We start from the raw sequence: 16,160 nt of genomic DNA on the forward strand, positions 1-16,160 counted from the left end.
ACCCCTCAGAAAATATTAGATTAAATTAGCCCTTTACCCAGATAGCAATATAAACTTGTTTCAAACTTGAAACAAGTTTGATACATCAAACATGAAAGCTTGCTGCAGGTTTGCCATGGCAACTTTGCAAGCTTGCAGCAAGTTTAAATGAAACTTGCTAGTTGGAGTGTGAGAAACTTGCATGAAGTTTGTTTTTCAAACTTGATGTAGTAAACTTGCTGAAGGTTTGTTTTTGTTTTGTTGCATGAAGTTTGTTTTTTCAAACTTGATACAAAGTTGCTTAATGTTTGTTTTGACATACTAGCCACAATTTGGATAAAACAATGTGAATAAAAAATACAATATCATTTTATATAACTATTTATTTAGTAATCACTCAACTAAAATACAATCTATCGTCTCTAATCTAGAATACAATCCACCTAGCGGATTACTAGTATCACTTCGGTTGGAAATTTAAAGAGAAAAATATTGCCTATACTCTGTGAGCTTCGCTGGCCGCTGGTATCGCCACCTAGCGGATTACTGGTATAACTTAGGTTGGGAATTTAAAAAGAAAAGGAGACAAGCAAATAATTGTTTCAAACTATCGTGTAATATTTACAACGCAAAGAAGTAATAGGATAGGATTGTAATCATTAATTAATATCAGTAAGTAGGTACATAATTTATTATGATTAGATTTAAGATTTTGCTTATCGTTTTGAAGTTATGTTGACAGCTAATATTAGAAAAAATTTATACTGTAAAAAAGTATAAGTATTACATTATCATTATGTTAAATTATACGTGTACGCTCTTAATTATTTATTTAAGAGTAATAATTGCATACTTTAATTTTTAAGTAAGTATTACATTATCATTATGTTAAATTATTAAACATAATGATATTATTATATAATGATGTATTATGTATATAAATATTGTATACAGTCTGTCTAATTTACTTACCGTTGCACGTCATTATGTACGCCAGAGATCCAAGTTGACATAGTTGCCAAAGTATAAAAAAATCCTGAATCCATTTTAAATCAAATAGATCACATAATTATTGTAAACGTGGATTATACAACAAAACAAATTAATATTCAATGTAAATAAGTAAAAACTTAAGAAATAGAGAACAAGAATTAAATTATAATCTTTTAAGATTTGCAGTGCAAGCGTTTTTGCACTGCATTGTTAATAATTAAAAAACGGCTCCGAACTCTTGGCATGCAGCCGGTAGGTTTCTTTGTATATGTCTACAATAACAACTAAAAAAGTTGTCAGATACCTCGATTATTCCAAGTCGTGATAAAATTAGGTGAAATTTATATTTTTATAGTAGAGGAGGTTTTTATAGTAAAGTAAATAATAAAAACAGTAAATGTAATAAAACAGATACTTATAGTAAAGAACATAAACAAATATGAAGTGACATCACCGCAACTGTCAAATAAATGTTACCAATTTATTCTAAAATGTCACCTTCGTTCAATTACAGTTACAGTGTGATTCGGGTAAATGTGCTTCATAAAAACGCTGTATAATCCATTTATACAAATTAAATGGAAACATATTATTGTGTATTTCTTTAGGTTAACATTAATAGAAATCTTCAAATATTATTTCTACGCGTATATAATAAAATATGTCTAGTGGCTGTAATTCCAGTGTATTCGGCAACGTGATTCTAAAAAAGAACACACCTACCGCCTAAATATTTCGTGTTGGGATCATGCGACGTCACAGGCTATGACGCGGATGACGTGCAACGGTTAGTAAATTAGATGAAGTATATGTATTATGAATTAATAAACTTAAATAGCACAAGTTGGAGTGAGCGCGAGAGATTGATCGGAACATGCCACAGGTTTGACAGGATGGGAAGATACCCATAAAAGCAGGGTTGTCAGAGTTGGTACAATTGTACCAATTTGATACAAGTAACAACCAAACTTTTGATACTAAAGTATCTTAAAGTAAAAACCTCCAATTTTGTGATATAAGAAATTTGCTTCAAATAACATTAAAAGACGTTTTTTTTTAAGTTTTTGTACAAAATGTGTTGGTTTAGTACATTTTGTGTCACTATTTCAGTCATTCCAGTGCATTTACAAAAATTTATCTGGCAACACTGCGTATTGTTTATAAATTTCAACTTAAACTCAACAATTATATCTCGAGTTGATTTTTGTATGATTTTTAACTTTTTATTGTTAATTATTATTTTAATGGTATTATTATCTACGGGCCTTTAATTGTTATTTGAAGTAAATTTTTTTGATATTTTTAATTTTTCAATGCTTTATATTTGATATTAAATTAATAACGTGCCGCACAAAATCCTAAAACAACATGAAGCAGCGTTCTTCTATGAATATTCACTTGATTTCTTATCTTAAGTTATGAGAGTTATCTCATAACTTGAGGTTTAACGTCGCGTTATAAAGTGACAGTTGATATACCAGGTAACTCAAGAACTGTCAAGAAATAACGCAAGTAGTTAAGTTAAATATGATACATCACACCAATTCGAGAATTATAACGTAACTACAGGATAACTTTACGTTAACGATAACTTCATCCATCACACGGGTGATTACCTCCAAATTCTATCCTACTGAATGGATTTTGATGAAGTTTTGGGAATAGCCACTATTTTTCTCCTAATTCAAAGTCTACCCTATATACTATGGCGCTTTTTATCTTAGGAGCGAGAAATTTTTTTGGTCAAAATAACCACTGAAGTGTCTAGAGAACCTAATTCTAAGCAAAAACTGTTTTATCATTTTTTTTTTAAACTTGAAAAAATAGTTTTTTAGTATTCATGGATGAAAATTGGCCATCTTCATTGAAAAGTGGCACCTTTTCAAACGGTTTTTTGCGAATACCTTAAAAACTGTGCATCTAACTAAAAAACTATATAAAACATTTTTGTGGCTTACAAAAAAAAAATTTCCTTAATAAATATTCTAGTTATAATACAAAAAGAGATATTGTAGGTGAAAAGAGTTTGTTTTTTGGTACATGCTCAAAACGGTCGATTTTAGGCGATTTTGTAGTGCTTGAAAATACCTTTAAAACGAGCAATATTAAATGTCGATTACATTCAAACTAAGCGAGATATTGCTGCAAAAAAATTGATGACTAATGTATTTCAAAAAAATGAAAAGTAGATTTAACACCTCATCCACCAAAATTTAAATGCATCGTTTTCCTTCTACAATGCCTTTTATTATAGTTATTTCTATATTCAAAAAATTTAACGGGTTTAAAATGAATGGTTTTTGAAAAATAAGAAAACGTCTTCCTTTTTCTCCATGTAACTTGAAAATAATAAGAGATACAGTAATGAAAAATAAAAAAAAATTATCCAAAAAAACCCTACATTTTTGTAAGGTATCTGTTTTTTCGTATCTCATCATTTTCGAGTGTAATCCTAAATTATCGCTAGGTACATACTTCCAAGTGGACAACATCTGACATACGAAAGTCTGTATTCTGCCGAGTTTTTTCCTTATAATAAAAGGTGAACAGTTGGAACAGTTGTTGTAAAGTGTATTAAAATTCTTGATGTCATTTAGTTCTACTTCCATTTATTTTCCACAGAATACTGACTACCAGTAGCACACCGGGGTTTTACATCGTTCCATAGAGCACTTCTTACTTGTGCAAGTGATATTAACTCCACTAATACTACTAATACTTTTATTTTGCTGGGTATTAAGTGTAAACGACTGTTTAGCTCGGCACTACGGAGGGACTTAATACACTTTAGCGTTACCTACAGTTGAGTCCGCGAGTCTTTACCCGTGCGTCATTAATACCTGGCGAGATAAAACACATACTTTTTATCTAGCATCATTCTCTTCCACGCATGAAACTCATGATATGACGTGCTGACGTTTGTTATTAAGTAAAAACACTTGTTATTTTTATGAACCATCTAGAGTCAGTGCATTGAAAAGAGATAGGTACAAAAAAAGACGATTCGGTATGTTTTCATATTTTAAGCACAATTTGTTTGACGTTTCTGCTTTGTTTAATTTTGTGGCTGTCAGTTGAATTTTTTGCGGTTTTGGTCGAATTTTTGCGTTTTGAAGTTTCTTTATATTACACAAACAGTTGTTTTCACAACTAATTTTATATTGGGCTTTGAAATTTTAAGGTAAATAATTATATTTTGGCAATTAATATTTAAAACATACAAAGCTAACGTCATTCACACGGTAAAGAAATGACTGTGTTTAGATTTCCGTCAAAGTGAATAAAATAACAAAAATAAAATATGTTATTGAATTTTTTTATAAATTGTTTATTTATTTATTAATCAATAATAATAAAATAATTTATTAAGCTACTTCAAATGTAATTCTGCACAAAAATTTTGAAGCAAAACTTACATTTGACATTCTATATATTTGATAACTTCAAATTTTATAATAAAACCCGTAATCGGAACAGTAGCAACTTTCTGTCAGTTGTTGTTGCGTGAAATAGATTTCCGACTTATTTCGTATGCTTTAAATGATGACGCACGGGTAAAGACTTGCGGACTCAACTGTATCTTTGGAACCACGTTAAATAGGATTTAATATGGTATGAAGTCTGTTACGTAGAAAGTGAAATAATACAATTTAAAAAAAAATGGAGTTAATACAGTTTAGCTCTAAGGTACAAATGTGCTTTTAAACCCGAATTCTGTGAACACGTTCTGGAGTATATTTTGCATAAGAAAAGTTGTTCTCCAGAAAGCGCTTTTTTATGTTATATGCACTCAAATTATCCTTTGTTGAAACATGTTTGGTGCAAATTTCACTTTCAAATGGTTTTCAACCAGTATGCAATCTCATATGTACAGTGGATTCTCGGTAATTTAGGCATTTCATTGATGCAATTGAAGTACTGGAGGGTTTTTTGAGGTCGCTAAACACAAATATGCCACCAGAGCAGACTCCCGGAGCACCTGGTTTCCAACGTCGATGAAAGGGGCCCCTGGAGTTTCGAGGATCTTCTGTACTACATTGATGCAAACGGATTACTCATAGGTTTTTGAAGTCACTGAACACGAATACAGACATCGGAGTACCTGGCGCCTAAGGCATGTCCGCTTTGGAGATTCGAGAGCTTTCGGTACTAAATTAATGTAAACTGATTACTCACAGGTCTTTGGGGCTGCTGAACGTGAATACGCTATCAGATCCGACCCACGGAGCACCTGGTGCCTCGAAACCTGAAGGCAGGTCTTCTTCTTGAATTTCGACATTAAATTGATGCAGATGGGTATTACTCATGGGTCTTTGGGGCTGCTGAACACAAATACGCCATCAGAACAGACACCGGGGTACCTGGTGCCTATGGCACATCATCTTCTGGGTATTCGATATTAAATTGATGCAAGCGGATTACTCTTGTATTTTTGGGGTTTCTGAACACGAATATGAGTTAGATAAAAGACTCTGGAGTACCTAGTGACCACGATGCATAACACTATCAAAATAGAATATAGTAAATCGATCTTAAAATAAATGAAGGAAAAATATTGTCAGATATAAATTGAGTTTATATTTATAAATAATTAAAACAATTGAATAGCATAATACAGTTATTTTAATAAAAATCTACAAATAGCAAAAACAACTTCTCACCAATTTGTACGCTTTCTTTGAGCAACTCAGAAAACCTCTGAGTACTCGATGTGTACCAATCCGTTTGCATCAATTTAGTACCGAAAACTCTTGAAACGTCAGATGACGTGCCTTAGGCGATAGGGGTTCCGGTGTCTGTTCTGATGGCGTATTCGTGTTCAGCAACTCCAAAAAGCCATGAGTAATCCATTCGTATCAATTTAGTGACGAAAACTCTTACTCGAGAAAATGAATTACCTTAGGCACCAGGTGCTCCGTGGGTCGGATCTGATGGCGTATTAGCGTCCAGCGACCTCCTAAAACCCTTGAAAATCCAGAAGATGACGTGCATGTGATTCGTGGGGCGGATCTGATAGTGTATGCATGTTCAGCAACCCCAAAAACCTAAGAGTAATTCATTTGATTCCTCCCAAACTCCAGAAGATAACCTGTCTTAGACACCAGGTGCTCCTGTGTCTGTGCTGATCACGTATTCGTGATCAACTCGTTCAGCAACCCCAAAAACCTATAACTAATCCGTTTGCAGTGATGTGGTACCGAAGACCCTCAAAACTCCAGGAGCCCCTTTCATTGACCTTGGAAACCAGGTGCTCCGGGAGTCGGTTCTGGTGGCATATTCGTGTTTAGCGAACTAAAAAACCCATCCAGTAATTCATTTGCATCAACTAAATGCCGAAAACCATCAAAACTTTAGAAAATGACGTCCCTTGTAGTGGCCCTAGCCACCACGTGCTCCGGAGGTCAATTTTGATGGCATTATCGTGTTTAGCGATCCCAAAAACCAATGAGTAATCTGTAATCTGTTTATATCAATGTAATGCCGAAAACCCTATAGCCAGGAAAAAATCCTAGACTTAGTAGTCCAGGAGTGTTCTATTGCACTTTTCTTTGATCCAAACTTCTACATGTTGCCAGAAAACCAGTAACTCAGGGAATTGAAATACCCAGTAAATCTTATAATTTTTCGCGTTTGTGCCTCCATACGATCGAGTATGGAGGATTTTCTTGAAAATCAGATTTTCTTGAAAATCCTCCATACGATCGAGTTGTGCCTATGAGAACTTTTCATCACAATGCTTTAAAGAGTATTTTCCCAAAGTCTGAACTAAATCCACTGGGACCTAATTTCCATAAGGTTTGTGCGGGATACTTTCACATTCAAATGGTTTTTCACTAGTATTCACCTATGCACTGTCATATGCGATTTTAAAACTTGTTTCGTTGAAAATTGTTTGGTGCAGACTTCACATTCAAATGGTTTTTCACCAGTATGCACTCTCATATGCGATTTTAAATATGCTTTCGTTGAAAACTGTTTGGTGCAGATTTCACACTCAAATGGTTTTTCACCAGTATGCACTGCCATATGCCATTTTAAAGCTTGTTTCGTTGATAATTCTTTGGTGCAAATTTCACATTCAAATGGTTTTTCACCAGTATGCACTCTCATATGCGATTTTAAACAAGGTTTCGTTGAAAACTGTTTGGTGCAGATTTCACATTCAAATGGTTTTTCACCAGTATGCACCTTCATATGCGATTTTAAAGCTACTTTCACTGAAAACTGTTTGGTGCAAATTTGACATTCAAATGGTTTGTCGTCAGTATGCAGTCTTATAATATGTTCTTTTAAATTCCTATTTGTTGCAAATTGCTTGGTGCAAATTTTACATTCCAATAGTTTTTCGCCAGTATGCACTCTCATATGTAATTTTAAATTCTGCTCTGTTGAAAATTGATTAGTGCAAATTTCACATTCAAATGGTTTTTCACCAGTATGCCATGCCATATGACATTTTAAACGTCGTTTCGTTGAATACTGTTTGGTGCAAATTTTACATTTAAATGGTTTATCATCAGCATGCACTGACATAAAATGTCTTTTTAAATAATTCTTTAAAGAAAATTTTTTGGTGCAAATTTCACACTCAAATGGTTTTTCGTCAGAATGCAATTTCATATGTATTCTTAAATTACCCTTGTTTGAAAATTTGTTGGTGCACATTTTACATTCAAATGGTTTTTCACCAGTAGACACTCTAATATGCGATTGGATATGCGATTTTAAAAGTCGTTTGTTTGAAAATTTCTTGGTGCAAATTTCACATTGAAAAAGTTTATCACCATGCACTATCGCATGTTTTTTTAAATAATCCTTTGTTGAAAATTTTTTAGCGCAAACTTCACATTCAAATGATTTGCCATCAGTATGCACTGTTATATGTGCTTTTAATCTCTGATTTGTTGAAAATTGTTTGGTGCAAATTGCGCATTTAAATGGTTTTTCACCAGTATGCACTTTCATATGCGATTTTAAACCTTGTTTCGTTGAAAACTGTTTGGTGCAAATTTCACATTGAAAAAGTGTATCACCATGCACTATCGTATGTTTTTTTAAATAATCCTTTGTTGAAAATTGTTTAGCGCAAATTTCACATTCAAATGATTTGCCATCAGTATGCACTGTTATATGTGCTTTTAAACTATGATTTGTTGAAAATTGTTTGGTGCAAATTTCGCATTTAAATGGTTTTTCACCAGTATGCACTTTCATATGCGATTTTAAACCTTGTTTCGTTGAAAACTGTTTGGTGCAAATTTCACATTGAAAAAATTTATCACCATGCACTATCGTATGTTGTTTTAAATAATCCTCTGTTGAAAACTGTTTAGCGCAAATTTCACATTCAAATGATTTGCCATCAGTATGCACTGTTATATGTGCTTTTAAACTCTGATTTGTTGAAAATTGTTTGGTGCAAATTTCGCATTTAAATGGTTTTTCACCAGTATGCACTTTCATATGCGATTTTAAACCTTGTTTCGTTGAAAACTGTTTGGTACAAATTTCACATTCAATTGTTTTTTTACCAGTATACACTCTCAGTTTGGTGCAAATTGCATATTCAAATGGTGTTTCACCAGTATGTACTAGCATATGCGAGTTTAAAACTTGTTTCGTTTTAAACCGTTTGGAGCAAATTTCACATTGAAATGGTCTTTTGTCACTATGCACTGTCATATGTTTTTTTATACATTCCTTTATTGAAAATTTTTTGTTGCATATTCCACATTCAAATGGTTTTTCATCAGTGTGCACTGTCATATTATGTCGTTTTAACTGACTACTTGTTGAAAACTGTTTCATACAAATTTTACATCTATATGGTTTTTCACTAGTGTGCACTCTCACATGCGATTTTAAATCTATTTTCAATGAAAACTCTTTGGTGCAAATTTCACATTTAAATGGTTTGTCGTCAGTATGTACTCTCATAATATGTGCTTTTAAACTCGTCTTTGATAAAAATTGTTTGGCGCAAATTTCGCATTTAAATGGTTTTTCACCAGTATGCACTCTCATATGTGATTTTAAAACTTGTTTCGTTGAAAACCGTTTAGTGCAAATTTTACATTCAAATGGTTTTTCACCAGTATGCACTCTCATATGCGATTTTAAATACGGTTTCGTTGAAAACCGTTTGGTACAAATTTTACATTCAAATCGTTTATCACCAGTATGTATCCTCATATGCATTTCTAAACGAGAATTACTTGAAAATTGTTTCTTGCAAATGATACATATAAAACGTTGTCCTCCGGTGTTCACATTGGTACTGGAAATTATGTGTTCGTTCAAATTACTGTCACTTCTATCATTGGTTAAGAGACTACTTTCTTCAGTTTTCATATCTTTACAGGAGAGACCTAAAATTATAAACCTCTATTAATTCAATAAAATGAAACTAAATGAAAAGTAATGTATAAATGGAGTAGTCAAACTTATGCTAGAAATATGTTTGTGTAGGTCGTACAAATTGTAATAATAAAAAATTAGGTATTCGCTGTGTGCAAGTACTTAGAGGGGTACGAGCAGGTCCCCCGCTACCATATGTGCAAAGTGTGCAATGCACATGGGCGCCATCCTTTAGGGGCGCCAAAACAGAGGGTAAAAAATTGCAAAAATATTTACAAAAAAAAGGAAAAGTTAATTTTAAAACAAAGGTTGAGGAATTAAATAGTTGTTTTACTTTGTTTGGATGGCATAATATGGCATTATTAGTCTCTCTATAGATATAAAATAAAAAATCCGACTATAAAAATACCAAACACCCATTCTGTAGATAACAAATACCTAATTATACCCTGATTTCGTGGAAAAATTCCAGACATAGTGCAATAGTGTGTGGGCAGTAATTCTATCTCATCGATAAGCGAACGATTATGTGGCGCTCAAATGATAATTCGACAAGATTTAAAAATCGCATACCTATCAAATGTTAGCGAAACCGTTAGCGAAATTATTTCGATTTGATTTTTGCACAAACTTACTAAAAAAGAGGTCCTTATAACAAATCCACAGGGTGCCAGGCGTTGCCGTGGTTGAAAAATTGTTAAAACGAATTCACAAAAATAATGTTTTCATTTCGAACAATTTTTTTAAATCACTTGAGTCATTCTGAGTAATAAAGGTCTCTTGTCATTTTTCACAAAATTAATTCTTGTCGAGTTATCAGTTATACGCGATTTAAAATTTGAAAAATGCGAAAATAGCCATTTTCAAGGCTTAATAATTCGATTAAAAATTATAATTATGAAAGTCAAAAAGTGAATTATAAAGTCAAATCAAAGTTTATAACCTCCATGAAGATCCTGAAGAAATTTTTTTGTCATTATTTTATTACAAAGCTGTCGGTTTTGATTATTAATAAAACCTTCAGGTTGTTAAACCTGAGGGTTCCAGGCGGTACCTTGGTCGAAAAATTGTTTAAAAAATTTTTTTAACAAATTCACAAAAATAATTTTTTCACTTTGAACAATTTTTTTTAGATAATTTGGGTCATTCTGAAGTTGACTTATATGGCAATTTTCGCATTTTTCAAATCTTAAATCGCGTATAACTCGACAACAATTTTAGAGAAAAATGACAAGGGACATTTTTTAACCAAAATTACCCAATCGACCTGGATCCCGAGTACCAAAAAAAAGTTGATTAAAGCTAAAAATTTGTTAATGGTTTAACCGTGTCTAGTCGGATAAATTTTGATGTATGGGAACACTGGAGCAGGGAAAGTTTAAAATGTGGAACAGGTTAAAAATTTGAAACGTCAGACTACGAAAACGTCACATGTATTTTGTCGGACAGAACTTCCAATTGATTTGTTACCCATTCATTAAATTCTCATGCTAAAAATCAGACTAGTATTTATCACCAACTGGGTATTTTAATAAGTCCGACACGTAGAATATGTTAAATGACAGGAATTATGTTGGTGATAAATAGCAGTCTGATTTCTGCATGAGAGTTTAATGAAAGGGCAAGAAATCAATTGGAAGTTCTATCCGACAAAATACATGGGACGTTTTCATAGTCTGACGCTCCAAATTTTTAACCTGTTTCACAATTAAAACATCACCTGTTTCAGTGTTCCTTTACATCAAAGTTTGTCAGACCATTAAGCTATTAACAAATTTTCAGCTTGCTATTAATTAATTTTTTTGTATGCAAGATCCAAGCCTACAAGTTGTTCGAAATAAAAAAAAATTGTGAATTTGTTTAAAGACCTCTTTTTGAGTAAGTTTGTGCAAAAAATCGAATCAGAATAATTTCGCTTACGGGGGCGACGATACAGTCCCATCTAAATGGACAAAATTTGAAAATCGCGGTACTCTGGGTTCGTCGTACACAAAAAGGTGGAATGTTGTGGGTGGGGTGAGAAAAAATGTTTTTGGGTTAAGTTTATAAACCCTCAGTGTGACAAGATGGTCCAGCAGAATTTATTCAATAAAACCCCTTAAACCTTATTAAATTAAGGTTTGCTATGGTGTTATTTGTACCTATTTTTCTTTACTTAAAGCACCTACCTACCTACCATCAAAAAAATAAATAAAAAACATTATCAAAATGCCTTAAGGGGCGCCAAAATCCTTTTTTGCAAACAGGCGCCAGTATTTCTTACGGGGTGTACAAGAATTCATCTGTACTTATTAGATATCTTTTAAAACACCCTTTAATTATCTACGTTAATTTCTTTCAATTATTAAAATGTTATCATAAACAAATATCTTTCGTTACATAAATATTATTGACCTAGATTGTGAGTAGTTATACATACAGCCACGGTCGGTGTTTACTATAAACACCTTTCAGGGTCGCCGCTGACTCGGCACTTTCAAATATACTTATACAATCAAAACATAGTAAGGGATTCCACATTCCACGTTCGTCATTATACTTTCTTAGACGTAAGATTATTCATATTAAGATAGTATCATCTCCACTCCGCGAGACGACGTCGCGTAGCTTGCTACCAGCTTATACTCATGCAAGTATAATAAAACAACTTAAGCAGTGATACGACTATTATTCATTCCACCCCTCGGATAAGGGTTAACCACCCTTACCGGGAGAAGATGGTCCTAGTAACCCTGGACCATTATATGGCGATCCAAGACCAGGGAAGAACTCAGGACTGGTAAACGAGAAATGGAAAAAAACGTCAATGTTCTGGTACCTCGACCACCCTAGAATACAGTGGGGTATGTAGGATGGAGACAGCAGGCCTGACATGGAGCTAAATGAACAATGGTATGGAAAATGGAACTTGGTATGGAGATGGAACATCGTGAGACAATGGACAATGACATGGAACGTGCATCGAGAACTTTTGGTGATACGAACACAAACGTTTAAAAGTGGTGAGTCTATATTTTGTTCTTATGGTATTTCCACGATATTTCATAACAAATGAATAGTATAGCAGTAATGTAAGGTATATTTCTAGTATTTTTATCTATTTATTTTTAATTATCTTTATGGGTATTATTGGAATTGTTTTTTAACACAAATATTAAAGTTATTCACATGGCATATTACCATTATTATTTGAGGTATATATTATTCATTACGAGGGTACATTTTTGCAATTTTTTTTATGATTTTAATATTTGCTATCGTAAATATACACTATAAATATAAATATACGATATAAATATATAACAAATATACGCTATATGCATAATACATTTACATTATTATTCTAACCACTTATTTACAAGGGTTAATATAACGTTATTTATTATTGAACTTTTATTTATTATTATTGCAATTTTTTTACATATTTTTTACCATATATTGACGTATTATTTTATCTCGTTATTTTTTTTTACTATATATCTATATACTACATATCTATATACACCGTAAGACTATCGAATTTATATTTTCGCTAAGAAGTGCAGGAACTGAGGATAGAAAAATGATGTATAAATGAGTAGCAACAAAGTTACTTGGGAAGATTTTGTCAAAATAGTTGAGGAAATTGCGCAAGAAGTAGGAAGACAAAGCAGAAGGGTCTTAAAGAAAAAAGTACCGAAATCTAAGGACATACAGGAAGAAGTAACGACACAGCTAATTAAATCTTACAAGTTCGCGCACTTAACTAAGAAAAACTGGGAAGCACTTTCGGACAAACAGAGGGAAGCGTGCAACAAATATTTTGGAAAAATCACGAGACAAAGTTATACGCTCATTTCAAGCAGTAAATGTAAGAACAGTGGTTCCAAATTCAATACGTCAACCAATCGACAAGGAAGTTGAAGAGGAACAAAGCGACGAGGAAGTAGAAGAAGGAAAAAGCGACGAGGAAGTAGAAGAAGAAATAATTAACGACGAAATAGAAGAGGAAAAAGGTGACATAAAACAAGATATAACAATATTAAACATGGCTCTGACAATCAATGAATTTTTGAATATCGCAAGCAAGATATTGCCCAACGAGTTCGATGGAAGCGCAGGGAAATTACAACCATTTTTGGACGCATTAGAACTACTTGGAAAATTGGCAGAAGGTCATGAAGACACAGCTGTAACACTAATAAAAACACGACTTACCAATAAGGCTAGGAACCTAATAACCACGGAAGATACGATTCCACGGATAGCTGAAGCACTGAAGAAAGAACTAAGAGGTGATAATCCGAAGAATTTAATAGCCAAATTAGCCAAGAAAAGGCAAGGGCATAGAGATGCAGCAGTGTACGCATCTGAAGTGGAAGAGTTAGCAGAACAATTAAAAGTAGCATACATAGCGGAAGGAATGCCACTGGAGTTAGCGAAGAAATATACGACGGAAACAGTAGTAACAACAATGAAACGAAACGTTAATGCAGAGAAAGCTAAGCTAATACTGGAAGCAGGTAACTTTACATCACCGCAGGAAGTAGTATCTAAATCTTTATCGATCGATACGACTGAAGAAAATGCACAAGGAAGAGTCTTAAATTATAGGACAAACTACGAGAATAGGAGAGGACAGCAGCAATACAGAAGAGGATACCATAACAAATATGACAGAGGAAGAAGAAATAACTTCGGACAACGGAACGAAGGAGAAGCAACGGACAATCAACGAAATTATTCGAACAGAGGATACAGACAATTTAACAATCAAACATACAGAGGAAACCGGAGAGGAGGATGTAACAGGAACGTAAGGTTACTAGAGATAGAGGACAGTCAAGAAGAACAAGAAAACCAGCAGTTGGGGTTTTGAATGAACAAGAAGTTGGAAGCACACAGGCAGAAATAAAATATAACATTTACAACTTCGACTTAAACCTAACGAACTTTGTACGAATGAAAACAGGAATCCTTGAAAACACAAGCACCTTTATCATAGACACAGGAGCTGATATTTCAATACTAAAATGTTCAAAAGATTTTATGAAGGAACAGGTGAAACCAAACACAAAGGCGAAAATAAAAGGAGTCACTAAAGGAGAGTTGCAAACAATGGGAGAAGTTGAGACAACACTAGAAGTAAAAGGAACTCGATTCGAACACATCTTTCAATTGATAGAACCTAACTTTCCAATTCCAACAGACGGAATCATTGGGAGAGACTTTATTTCTAACTTTCAATGTATACTGGACTACGCAAACCTTAAAATGCACATTAAAGAGGACAACGATTGTTACATTAGTACGAAAATTCTGGATAATATAGATAATGACACCATAATAATACCACCCCGATGTGAAATTTACAGAATAGTCAAAATTTTTTAAACGCTAAAGAACGACAGGATAGTGGAGCAACAAGAAATACAACCAGGAATATTCATAGCAAGAGCAATTATTTCAAGTAATAATCCATACATCAAAATTTTGAACACAACATACGAAACAGTAAATGTAGAGGCAAGCACAATCAGGACGTTGGACATTAAACTATTCAACATATATAGACTAGTCAACGACAGCAAGGATAGAAAAAAAGAATTACGAGAATCACTGAAATTAGACATACCAGAATACATACGAGATAACTTAGTATCGTTATGCGAAGAATATTCAGACATATTCGCCCTAAGGCATGATATGTTAACCTGTAACAATTTCTACGAACAGAAACTAAGAGTTAAAGACCAAACTCCGGTATATATCAAGAATTATAGGACACCTCATGCGCAAACAGAGGAATTAAATCGACAAGTACAAAAACTAAGAGACCAAGGAATCATGGAACCATCTACATCCGAGTACAACAGCCCAGTAGTACTGGTACCGAAAAAAGCTATAGATGGAGGAAAAGCATGGAGATTATGCATAGATTTTAGACAATTGAACAAGAAGATAGTTACAGACAAATTCCCATTACCAAGAATAGATTCGATATTAGATCAACTAGGAAGAGCAAAATGGTTTTCAGTTATAGACTTAATGTCAGGTTTTCATCAAATACCATTAGAAAAGTCATCGAGAAAATACACATCGTTTAGCACGGAAAACGGAGCATTTCAATTTACCAGATTACCTTTTGGAATAAATGTAAGCCCAAATAGTTTTTCAAGGATGATGTCAATAGCATTTTCAGGATTAACACCAGACAAAGCATTTCTTTACATGGACGATATCGTAGTAATAGGAATATCCGAAAAACATCACTTAGACAACCTGAAAAAGACATTTGAGACATGTCGAAAATTCAATTTGAAACTTAACCCAGGAAAATGTCAATTTTTTAGAAGGGAAGTAACATATTTAGGACATGATCTTTCTCAAGAGGGAGTATCACCCGACAAAGCGAAGTATGCAGCAATTGAACAATACCCGACACCTAAGACAGCGGAAGAAACAAAGATATTTGTAGCATTTTGCAACTATTATAGACGTTTTATTAAAAATTTTGCGGAAATATGCAGACCACTCAACAGATTATCGAGGAAAGGAGTAGAATTTTTTTTTGTCAGAAGAATGTGAAAAAGCATTCAATAAGCTTAAATCATCTCTGATGAAGCCACCGATCCTAAAATATCCTGATTTCAACAAACAGTTTATCCTAACAACAGACGCATCCAATGAGAGTTGTTCAGCAATTTTAAGTCAAGATTATAACGGAATAGACCTACCAATAGCATACGCATCAAGAAGTTTCAATAAAGGAGAATGTAATAAACCTATAATCGTTAAGGAATTACTAGCGATTAATTGGGGAATTAATTATTTTAAATGTTATCTATATG

The 16,160-nt window shown here is 33.3% G+C and overlaps 1 protein-coding gene across 2 annotated transcripts in view; it reads right to left on the reverse strand.

Moving 5' to 3' along the window:
- Nucleotides 1-344: 344 nt before the first annotated feature.
- Nucleotides 345-16,160, reverse strand: part of LOC114339762 (gastrula zinc finger protein XlCGF57.1-like) — a 108,019-nt gene continuing 92,203 nt past the window's right edge. For both annotated transcript variants that reach the window (XM_050662192.1, XM_050662193.1), the window contains one exon: nucleotides 345-9,341. In XM_050662192.1, the coding sequence (XP_050518149.1) occupies nucleotides 6,814-9,341 (2,528 nt within the window). In that variant the 3' untranslated portion in view covers nucleotides 345-6,813. The remainder of the gene's footprint in view (nucleotides 9,342-16,160) is intronic.

The sequence above is a fragment of the Diabrotica virgifera genome, chromosome 9, assembly GCF_917563875.1.
Source record: "Diabrotica virgifera virgifera chromosome 9, PGI_DIABVI_V3a".
NCBI classification, from domain to species: Eukaryota; Metazoa; Arthropoda; class Insecta; order Coleoptera; family Chrysomelidae; genus Diabrotica; species Diabrotica virgifera.